The sequence below is a fragment of the Lampetra fluviatilis genome, chromosome 30 (genome assembly GCF_964198595.1).
Source record: "Lampetra fluviatilis chromosome 30, kcLamFluv1.1, whole genome shotgun sequence".
Taxonomy (NCBI): domain Eukaryota; kingdom Metazoa; phylum Chordata; class Hyperoartia; order Petromyzontiformes; family Petromyzontidae; genus Lampetra; species Lampetra fluviatilis.
In genome coordinates, this window is record NC_136304.1 from 49,935 (window position 1) to 61,960 (window position 12,026).

General features: G+C 52.5%; 1 protein-coding gene across 9 annotated transcripts in view; it reads right to left on the minus strand.

Moving 5' to 3' along the window:
* The window catches only part of LOC144943090 (signal-induced proliferation-associated 1-like protein 1), a 149,160-nt gene that overhangs the window by 12,520 nt on the left and 124,614 nt on the right, over nucleotides 1–12,026 (minus strand). For 5 of the 9 annotated variants that reach the window (XM_078870244.1, XM_078870250.1, XM_078870246.1 and 2 more), the window contains 4 exons: nucleotides 11,383–11,942; nucleotides 10,194–10,376; nucleotides 9,740–9,911; nucleotides 9,109–9,367 (listed from right to left, as the gene is read on the minus strand). In XM_078870244.1, coding sequence (XP_078726370.1) covers nucleotides 9,109–9,367; nucleotides 9,740–9,911; nucleotides 10,194–10,376; nucleotides 11,383–11,942 — 1,174 coding nt within the window. The remainder of the gene's footprint in view (nucleotides 1–9,108; nucleotides 9,368–9,739; nucleotides 9,912–10,193; nucleotides 10,377–11,382; nucleotides 11,943–12,026) is intronic. The other 4 variants (XM_078870249.1, XM_078870248.1, XM_078870245.1 and 1 more) reach the window with 3 other exon arrangements.

A 12,026-nucleotide genomic window follows, 5' to 3' on the forward strand; every position in this document is an offset into this window, starting at 1 on the left:
CGGACTGTGCCCTCTGTTCCATGCCAGCCAACCTCAGGCACATTCTCACAGGGTGTAAAACAAGCCTCACCCAAGGACGCTACACTTGGCGTCACAACCAAGTCCTTAAAAACCTTGCGTCCGCCCTGGAGGACAAGCGAGCTGCCACCAACTCCCTACCACCCCCAGCAGCATCACACCCCTTACGGACGACCTTTGTCCGCGAAGGGGCTAAACCACCGAAGAGCGGCTCTACACCAATAGAGCGAGACCAGCTGCGCTTGGCCCGCGACTGGAAAATGCTAGCTGACATTGGCCGGCAACTTGTGTTTCCTCCGGAGATCGCAACCACCACCCTAAGACCTGACATGGTGCTCTGGTCCCGTTCGCTCAAGAAGGTCTTTATCATTGAGCTCACAGTACCCTGGGAGGACTCAGTAGATGAGGCTTATGAGCGAAAACATCTGCGCTATGCCGATCTAGCTGCCGAAGCACGGCATCATGGCTGGAACACAGAAGTCCGACCAGTGGAGGTGGGCTGCAGAGGTTTTGTGGCAACATCTACAACCAGACTGCTTCGAGACCTGGGAATTAAGGGCCAGAGCCAGCGTTCGGCAATCAGAGCTGTATCGGAGGCGGCAGAAGGCAGCAGTCAGTGGCTCTGGATGAAGAGGAAAGACCCCAGCTGGGCCCCAAAGTGAGAGGGCCAGGAGGTATGCAGTCAACAATGCTTGACTCAGGGAGGAGGACGCCCCTGCCATGCATAGTCCCATGGGATGTTGGCTATCAACAACAAGGCAACTCCTATGACTAATTGGGAATGGGACGCAAGCGTAGGATTGATCACCCTGTCGCTGGCCGCCTTTGGGGAGGGTGTATAGTATGAAAGGCCGAAACACCCTAGGAACCAAAGGTTCACTACTGACGATGCGCTCCACAAATTTCACCAGGCTCACTGTTCATGAACTCTTGGAAGTGCTTGCACAAAGGATAGTAACATCTCATCCTGTGTTCTTTGGAATCTGAATATCTGGACTTGTCCAGTGACTGCTGAGAAAGATAAGCTGACAACAGGGGAAAGTCCTTGTGGCGGCACGGAGAGACGGCTGACAGGAGGGAATAGACCCCACTGGGACAGTCATGGGTTAGCTTCCCATTTCTGTAGTTTCCCATGCTTCGCAGTATGTTGGAAACACCCGCTTTAGTTACAGAAAGTCAACATACGAGAATACCCCTAGAGTCTGCGAGAGCGGGGGTGGAAGATGACTCATCGACTGACAACATGGTAACGACTGGACCGGAAACGACTACGAGTAATGAGAGCACAGCACGAGAGAACACCACAGCAACTGTCACAAGTTCCGCTGCAACAGCAGGCCACAAACAGATGCAGGTATGTGTCTGTGGTTGGAGGAAAGTTACATCACACCATGGGTTGAGGATCCACCAGGGGAAGAAGGGGTGTTTGGGTAAAGAGAGACAGAGGCCTCGCATTGATTACTTTCTGCGAAAGCGATCAAATCAGTCGAATGAAGCACAGCAACTGGACGCAAACCATAGTTTGCAGTGCATCAGTACCACTGTCATGGAGGACGTAAACTCAAGCACCGAAGTAACAACTGAGTTGGAACCAACAACAGGAGTGGAACTCACCCAGCCTCCCAGACCTGCAGTCGAGAGGAGACTACCAGGGCACAGACCGTATGTGAAGTGGCCTGGCGCCAGTGACAAAAAGTTGTGGGAAACAGTGAATACTGACCTTACCTTGACCCTCGAGAAACTTCGAGGCACAGTGGAGAAGAAGTTGGAGAGGATGGGGGACATCATCTATGAGTACGGGGCAGAAAGCTTTGGAGTGCAAGAGGCAACAGGCGGGAGAAAGGTTCCAACCCCACCAGTTTCCAGGAGGCAACAAGAAATCAAGCGACTCGTTCAAGAAAGGAGACAGCTTAAGAAACAGTGGAAGAAAGCCTCGGAAGTGGAAAAGGAGGGCATAGAGGCACTTCACGCTGACATCAAAACCCGGTTGGCATCCCTCCATAGAGCAGAGAACCTATGGAAACGCAGAAGGAAGAAAGAACAAACTAGAACTCGATTCTATAAAGATCCCTTCAAGTTCCTTAAAAGTCTCTTCACAAAGGAAAAAAGTGGAGTTCTAAAAACAACAAAGAAAGACCTAGAAGACCACCTGAGAACAACAAACTTTGACTCAAAGCGACATGAACATCTGGCCATCCCATCAGCTATCCCACCCATTGAACCCCCGGAACATCATATTGAGACCAGCCCTCCGACATGGAAAGAGGTGGAAAACACAGTTCGAAGGGCAAGAACAGCATCAGCCCCGGGGCCAAATGGAGTCCCGTACAAAGTGTATAAGAACGCACCAGACGTCCTGAGGTTCCTCTGGAGGCTTATGAGAACAGCTTGGCAAAAGAAGATAATACCCAAAGTGTGGCGTAGGGCAGGCGGGGTCCTGATCCCTAAGGAGAAGGATGCAGTGAACATCAGCCAATTCCGCCCAATCTCCTTACTGAATGTCGAGGGTAAAATCTTCTTTAGGGTCATTGCCCAGAGGATGGCCGAGTACCTGCAAAGGAATGCGTACGTCGATACATCTGTACAGAAGGCAGGAATATCAGGGTTCTCTGGCTGCTTGGAACATTCCAGCATGATCTGGCACCAGATCCAAATGGCCAAGGTGGAGAAAAGGGACCCCCATGTAGTCTTCCTCGACCTCGCCAATGCATTTGGCTCTGTGCCCCATGAACTCCTGTGGTCTGCCTTCAGATTCTTCCACATACCGGACACCATCACAACCCTGGTGAAGTCATATTTACAGGATCTGCAGTTCTGCTTCACCACCTCAGAGTTCACCACCTCATGGCAATGCCTGAATGTAGGTATAATGGCGGGATGTACCATTTCTCCATTGGCATTCATAATGGAAATGGAGGTTATCATCAGATCCTCAAAATGGGTTGCTGGTGGACAGCGAGTCGACTCTGGTTTTCACCTCCCTCCACTCAGAGCCTACATGGACGACATTACAACATTGACCACCACTGTCCCATGCACCAGGAGACTGCTCAGAAAACTCGAGGAGAACATCAGCTGGGCCCGTATGAAGATTAAACCATCCAAGTCACGCAGCATCTCGATTGTGAAGGGAGTACTCTGTGACCTGAAATTCTTCATCGGAGATGACCAAATCCCAACAGTGTCTGAGCAGCCGGTAAAAAGCCTTGGAAGGTGGTATGATGCAAGCCTGAAGGACAAAGACCAGGTGCAACAGCTGCGCAAAGACATCAGTAGTAGCCTACAGTCCATCGACAACACCCAGCTACCTGGAAAGTTAAAGGCCTGGTGTCTGCAGTTTGGTCTCCTACCCCGGGTGTTGTGGCCCCTAGCAGTGTATGAGGTTCCAATCTCAACAGTGGAGAAGATGGAAAGAGGAGTCACGAGCTACTTAAAGAAGTGGCTCGGAGTTCCACGATGCCTTACCACCATAGGCCTCTATGGAAATGGTGTCCTCATGCTGCCCCTCACCAGTCTAACCGAGGAATTCAAGTGTGCAAAAACCAGGCTCCAGATGACACTGAATGAATCTCGAGACCCAGTGGTGAGCAACAACGCGCCGACCTTGGCAACTGGGCGCAAATGGAGGCCAAGAAAAGCAGTCCAGGAGGCAACAGCAGCCCTCAGACATGCTGACATTGTGGGTCATGTTCAGCAAGGGAGAGGAGGCCTTGGGCTAACTAGCCGTGCTGCTTGGAGTAAGGCCACTGCACCAGAGCGGCGGAAGATGGTAGTGCAGGAAGTACGCCATCAGGAGGAGGCTGCAAGGTGGGCCAAGGCAGTCTCTCTTGCCAAACAGGGACAGTGGACTCGATGGGACAGTGTGGAGAAGAGGAAGATCAGCTGGAAGGAGCTGTGGGCCATGGAAGCGAGGCGGTTGAGCTTTTCCATCAGAGCAACATATGACGTCCTTCCAACACCAGTTAATCTTCACCAATGGTATGGTGAAGATCCGGACTGTGCCCTCTGTTCCATGCCAGCCAACCTCAGGCACATTCTCACAGGGTATAAAACAAGCCTCACCCAAGGACGCTACACTTGGCGTCACAACCAACTCCTTAAAAACCTTGCGTCCGCCCTGGAGGACAAGCGAGCTGCCACCAACTCCCTACCACCCCCAGCAGCATCACACCCCTTACGGACGACCTTTGTCCGCGAAGGGGCTAAACCACCAAAGAGCGGCTCTACACCAATAGAGCGAGACCAGCTGCGCTTGGCCCGCGACTGGAAAATGCTAGCCGACATTGGCCGGCAACTTGTGTTTCCTCCGGAGATCGCAACCACCACCCTAAGACCTGACATGGTGCTCTGGTCCCGTTCGCTCAAGAAGGTCTTCATCATTGAGCTCACAGTACCCTGGGAGGACTCAGTAGATGAGGCTTATGAACGAAAACATCTGCGCTATGCCGATCTAGCAGCCGAAGCACGGCATCATGGCTGGAACACAGAAGTCCGACCAGTGGAGGTGGGCTGCAGAGGTTTTGTGGCAACATCTACAACCAGACTGCTTCGAGACCTGGGAATTAAGGGCCAGAGCCAGCGTTCGGCAATCAGAGCTGTATCGGAGGCGGCAGAAGGCAGCAGTCAGTGGCTCTGGATGAAGAGGAAAGACCCCAGCTGGGCCCCAAAGTGAGAGGCCCAGGAGGTATGCAGTCAACAATGCTTGACTCAGGGAGGAGGACGCCCCTGCCATGCATAGTCCCATGGGATGTAGGTTATCAACAACAAGGCAACTCCTATGACTAATTGGGAATGGGACGCAAGCGTAGGATTGATCACCCTGTCGCTGGCCGCCTTTGGGGTGGGTGTATAGTATGAAAGGCCGAAACACCCTAGGAACCAAAGGTTCACTACTGACGATGCGCTCCCCAAATTTCACCAGGCTCACTGTTCATGAACTCTTGGAAGTGCTTGCACAAAGGATAGTAACATCTCATCCTGTGTTCTTTGGAATCTTCGTCAGCCAACACTGGTATAAACATGGGCATTTTCGCCCCTTTTCTATTATGTACATCCACAGTTACTTGCGCAACACGTCCCTGACCACGAGTCCATTCATCCCACAGTGACTTGCGCATAAACAGCATAACAAAGAGCGGCTTAATCGTATCTAATTCATTTACCCACCCAGCAGTATAACAAAAGCAGTAATTGACCACTTCACAACCCCTCCTCCCCCGCTGCCCTTCCTGGCTCCTCCCCCCTTAACCACTATATAAGGTACAGATATTTTGCTGTGACGGTTTCACCTGAAGACGGAAGCTTGTGTTGCCTCCGAAACGTCGTGATTTTTATTGTTTTATTTTTATTAATTTTACCTACGTGACTTTACCGAAAGAACTAAGAGTATGGCCCAACAAGGTTACCTGCACCCCCACGTTCGCCCACCTGCGCACTCGCCCGCTCCCTCACTCAACCTCTCAACCACACGTTCATTTTTACACGCACTCACACATTGACTTGCTCGCGAAAACCAATATAGTCACTCATATTCTGATCCCCTTCCTTACCACTGGGGAGCAGTGGTTAGTGCACTGCGCTTATGAACTGGTGACCCGAGTACAATTTACACGAGTGAGCAAAATTGGTGGCAGATATCTGAACCGCTCTTGGGCCTCTCCTATGTTGACTGGGCCTTAAATGGATAACTAGTGCAGTGTTAAAGGTGACAAGGTATGCTGTGGCCGCACCACCACCTCATGCGCTATGCCGGCCTTAATACGTACTCACGGAAAGCACTTTGCCTGAAAATGGTGTGTGGGCTACATGGGGGGTCTTTGTCTACATTCAAAGATCCCCCGTATATATTTTATAAACTGTTGGAGCAAGTGCTGTTAGGGAGCACCTCATGAAGTTCGGAGGATTGGTGGTCAGCACTATGCCTGGCCACCTTTGTCTCCCCAGTAGCAATGTTTCCACATTGCACGAGGTACTCTTGAGGTCGAGTCGACCTAGGAGAGGCCCAGGGCAGGTCCATATAATAATTGCTGATGTTGGCTGTGACCGAACTCAAGTCACCGGGTTCATCATGCAGCATGCTAAGCACTACACTGCTGCTTCGTAGCAATGTTTACGCATCGTAACAGGTACTCATTTTGAGTTTGAGTCAACCTAGGGAAGGCCCAGGACCAGTTAAGATAATTGAACTTTAGTTGCCAGGTTTGTAGCGCAATGTGCTAACTGCTGCACTCCTGTTCCCCGCAGCCACTACACCATGGGTTGGCAACCAAAATAACAAGAAAAGGCTTTTTTTTTTATTCGGTAAAAAAACCTCTATATTTCAAGAGCAACAAAGCATTTGAATTAATACGAGAGACGGTGTTCCTTCATAAATAATGTTACGAAGTAGTCCTTAAAGAGCCACATGCGGCTCCAGAGCTGCACTACACCCACACACCAATACCCGCCATTCGCCACCAGATGATGGTGACGTCACCACGGCGCCTGTGCCAGGCCAGGTGCACTTTGAGGCCACGTGAAGTGTCGAAGGCTCACTGACAGGTCTCAGGACAGAACCAGGTGCCATGGGTTCGATGACTGAGATGACTGGTGGATGCACCAGCTGTGTCCCCTACTGTGCCAACTTTCTGCATTTTAGCCATCTGGCCCTCTGCTCATTGTTGTGAGTGTTGCTTCTCTGCCCTCCATTGTTGCTGGAGGGTGACTGCCTCCAATTACCCAGTAGCAGCGTCCTTCACGAGCCTCCTCCATAGAGGCCAATCTTGACACCGCTGGTACAAGTCATCGGCAAATCCACTCATCTTCTCAGTTCCACATCCTCCCGTACCACATCACTCCACCTCTACTCCAGCCCATGTCGTGCCCGTTTAGCCACCTCTATGCGGCCAAACAGAAACTGCTTGGGCATGTGGTGGCTGGGCATGTGGGTAACATAACCCAGCCAACAAAGCCTTGCCTGCCAGAGGAGCTCACTCATGGGAATGTGTCCAGATCTTTCAAGGATTTGTGAACTCCTTACACCAGGGGTCCCCAACCCCCGGGCCGCGGACCGGTACCGGGACGTGGCCTGTTAGGAACCGGGCCGCACAGCAGGAGGTGAGCGGTGAGTCCGCGCGTGGCCCGCCCCATAATTTTATTATTTACCACTTCCATCCACGCCTCTTTCCCACATTGCGCACTTGTCTCAGTCACAGTTTTGGTAAGCCCACAAGCTCTAACCCCTAGCCAAAAAGAGTAAAAAACAAACGTCGCTGGAGAGCTTCTTGGAAAAGGGGAAAAGACCCAATGATGAACACCCCCCCCCCGGTCCGTGAAAAAATTGTCTTCCACGAAACCGGTCCCTAGTGCCAAAAAGGTTGGGGACTGCTGCCTTACACAATCCAGCCTGGTTAAACCCAGGATAGATAGTAGGCATGGCAGTATGAATGTTTCTAACCAGCGAAAATGTTCCATTAGGGGGGGTCCACATTTTGCAAGTGTAGAGAAGGGATGGCATGACTGTGGCTAAGAAGACCCGAAGCTTCATGCGGAGAGACAGACCAGGTAGCTTCCAGACAGCATTACGCAGCCGATGAAAAGAGAATGCTGACCGACTGATTTGGAGTGAGACCTCTGCTGTCAAACTGGAGCTGGTCATAAGCCACTGCCCAGGTATGGGAAACTCTCCACTCTCTCCACAACTGCTCCACCATCAATGGGGAGCTGAGGGAGTAAAGTGTTTGGTGGCAGAAAATACCCAGGATAGGTGCTTAGTTTTGGTGGGGCTGATAGTAAGGCCCCAACTGTTAGTGGCACGCTCCAGGTTCAGCAGCAGCGCCTCCAACTCCTCCTCTGAGTGAGCAGCAATTACCAGATCAATGGCATACATAACATGGTTGGCTAATAGGGAGCCATCCCTTGACCGCGACCACAAGGTAATATAAACTCTTTCTGGTAACAGCTTCTCTTCACAAGGCAGCACACATCGTGCTGCTCCCAGCAGACATCGCGGCTGTCGCGATTTTGACCTGAAGACGATGGCTTGTGTTGCTATCGAAACGTCGTGATTTTTTTTTTTTTTTTCTACCTACGTGACTTACCGAAAGAACCAAAGAGTATGTTATTGTGATGTCGAGTAGGGCAGTCTGTTCACAAACACCACCCTCCCTCAGCATTTCGCTTGGGAGATCATCTCTGCCCGGTGCTTTTCCTGGTCTCAGACTCTAGATCGCCTTCAGGACTTCCTCAACAGATGTCACATCAGCCAGCCACTCACAGGGGGTGACTACTTCTTCCAATATTTGTGGCACGGCAGCCTCTGCACGGTCATCCACACTTTTCCCCATGATGTTTTCTGCCTGAGGAATTTCCCATCCTCCAAGAATTCACAGATATGCTCAGCAAATCTGCAAACCTGTTCCTGGGGGTTGGAGATTGGATCACCGTTCTTTCCCCTAAAAAAGTAACGACATACAAATCCCCCAATCACACAAACACGTCCCACACACACACATAGCCCGCACCACACACACAGCCTCTACCACACGTCCACCACCTGCGCCGCACTGTACACTCTGAAGTGCACTACACACGATGCAATACAAGCCACAGTGCACCATAGACTACAGTACACCCCCCTCTACAGTACCCCCCCCTCTACAGTACACACACCACAGTACACCACGGTACAGTACACACGCTACAGGACACAGCTCTACAGTACACAACGCTACAGTACACCTCACGCTACAGTACACCACGCTATTTATAAACAGACAAGAACACACGCACACAGATACACAAACACACAAGACACGAGGACACAGATAATACACAGACACTAATCATACAGGTGCTGGACATGCACGCTGTCGAAAAAAAGCACGCTAAAACAAACCACCGAGAAAAACGTTAAACAATAAAAAAAACGATCAAGAAAGGCGATATTAACGCACACTAATAAACACCGAGATACATATAGCACCTACCTTCACACACACACACTTTCAATCTCAATCACACACACACACACTTTCAATCTCAATCACACACACACACTTTCAATCTCAATCACACACACACGCACGCGCTCACACGCGCGCACGCCCTCACCCATCCTCTGGGGGCTGTCGAGCGTGAGCGGCGGCATGGAGCGTCGCTGTGGTGCTGTTGGCGGTGTGAGTGACCCGCCACTGTGGTGCTGGTGGTGGAGGTAGAAGCCCTCGCTCGACGCACTCAACTCAACACCGCCGTACTCGCGCGCGCCGGCCAGCGTCGGGTTGCGCCGCCCGCTGCAGATGCTCTCGTCCGACAACGTGCGATGCAATGGGCGTCCCAGTGGGGGAGTCAGCGGGCTGCGTGGCAGGGACAGCTGCACGAAGGGGGAGGGCGGGGACGGTAACACGGAGGAGGTTGAGTTCATTGTGACGGACGGTGGTGGTGATATTAGCTTAGCGGTGGATCGGTAGATTCGGAGATGGGCGAGGTTGAGTTGTTACAGTAGGGATGGTGAGGGTGATGATGATGTTGTTGGTGATGTTTAAGTTTTGGTATTGATGAAAGAGATTACAATGGTGGTCATGGTGGTGACGGTGGTAGTAGTGATGATTACATTCAATAAAACGATGGCAAATGTAGCTGTAGCTATGGCGATTATGATGACGATATGTATCACAACGCTGTTGATGATGATGGCAGTGGCGTGTGCACCCCATCCTCACGGGGGGGTCCAGCCGATCCTCACCCGTCGCTCTTTTTCTGGGCAGGGCGAGGGCGCGGGGCTCTCGGGGGCGATGAGCTTCAGCAGATCCTCCACCACCTTGGACTGTGCCGGGGCGCGCTTCGGCGACCTCAGGTCACGCACGGACGCACGCAGCCGTGTCTTACTCAGAGCCCCCGCCTCGCACTGCAGCCTCCTTGGCGGATGGGTTGGGGGGGTGGGAGGGGAGATGAGACGCACGGGCGGGAATGGACAGACACATACACAGAGAGGGTTAGAATGCAAAATGACGCAACGCGGGGGACACCACAATTAAACGGTGCGACAAAGATACATGGGACAGAGAAATTTGAAGGGAGAGTCGGAACATAGGCGCACGTATACAGGGACCAAGACAGAAACACAGCCCGCGAGATACGCAAGTGCACAAACGGATTCAAAGAGCGGGAGAGAATCAGCAGTTGGCGACGTTGCTCACCTTCGCCCGTCCTTGTCGCTGGGCAACCTCGAGGTCTGGTGCTGCCCCGGCGAAGCCTTGCGGGACGTGGGGACCTTTGTGCTACCTGACGGCGCCGGTGGCTGCTGTGCGGGCGCCACCAGCGTGGAGCGGGAGCTGTCAGACGACGAACTCTTGCTGTGGTTGTGGGCGACGGTGGATGGCCTGCACAGGGGACACATTGGGGATGATGGCGAAATGAAGAATTAGAGGCGGATGACAGCGGCAGCGGACCCTGCCCCCCTAATCCGGCACACAGCTCATTTGCGACAGGATCGCTTCTTGCGGCGAGATACCCTCCAACTGGATCGCGCAACTGGCTTTATCAAGCTCGTGCTTTGTTTAATAAAAGCTTTAATATTTTAAAAATGGGTGACTATTGCACCCCTTTTTCCACTGCTACACCCGGAGCCAAGCCAGTGCAGAGCCCTCATGGCACAGGTGGCTATCACTGCCTATTTTCCAGTGTAAATGATGGCTTCATGAGACATTGTAATCTACAAGCTTTTCTCATTCTACACAATGTATTTCTTCACTTTACAATCTAAATGTTAGCACTCGGTGTTTGAATTGGCAAAATAAAGGCAAAAATAACTTATACTCTTTGGTTCTTTCGGTAAAGTCACGTAGGTAAAAAAAATAATAGATCACAACGTTTCGATCGCAACACAAGCAATCGTCATCAGGCGAGACAACCACAGCAAGAAAACTGCTGAAGCAGGCCCGATCGGCCCTGGCCAAACAGTATGGATTCCTGCAGTCGCGAAAGCTTCAAATCAAGATCAAAAAGAACTTCATATGAGGATGACTTTGTCATGCAGATCTTGATGACCAGATTCATACCACAAACTCGCTGTACACGAGAACCGACATAACACAGCATTCAATCCCAGACTGTCATCAGTGCTATCTCCTTGCTCGGACATGGTCATTATGACTCGCCAGAGCACTGCACATCCACTAGCTACGTTTTTAACAAACAAAAAAGATTTCATGACTTTTTTTTATCTTGTCTCACTTCCATTGTAAAAAAACATCAAACCTCACGGCCATTCCGCCTGTTCCCAAAGCTCTCTGCGCACTACGGTTCCCGTGCCATTAGGGAATTGCTAATCAAACAAATCAGCAGAGTACTGCGGACACAGACACCGAAATAAAACTAAAAACTCACGGCCAATCAGCGGCGCGGTGCTGCATGTCCCAGTCCAGCTCGGTGACACTCGTCCCCTCTGGAGTCACTTCCCGGATGCACGGGGGCCCTCCCTCTGTAACGACAGCCCACACTTTGCCGCCACCGCCGTCTCCCGCCGGCCCCCTCTGCGAGGTAGGTGTGGGCCGCCCCGCGGGGCTGGCGTATGACGCCCCGCCTCCAGACGACGACACGGTGCCGGGTCGCGACGATGTCGGCGGCGGCAAGTCAATGCCGCTGTCCGTGGATGCGCCCGGGGTGTGGTGGTGTTGTGGAAAGCCACGGTGGCCCGATCGGCCCTGGCCAGGGCCCACGCCGGTCGCTCCGCCACCCACGGTAGCGCCGCCGCCACTGCCGCCACTGCCGCCACTGCTGCCACTGCCGCCGGTGCCGGTGCCGCCGCCCCCGCCACCGCCACCGCCCCCGCCCTCGGGCTCCAGGGGGTCGCCCGATCCGTACCAGCGCTCGTCGCTGTGCCGGCTCGACGCAGTGCTTGACAGCGTGTTGCTGCTCGAGGGGCTGGAGTAGTACGAGTCCGTTCCCTGTGGGGTGACAAACAGCGATGCTGCTCTCACTGCGCGCCGCCCGCAAGAGGCTTGCGTGACGATTCACAGTCTCCACGATAT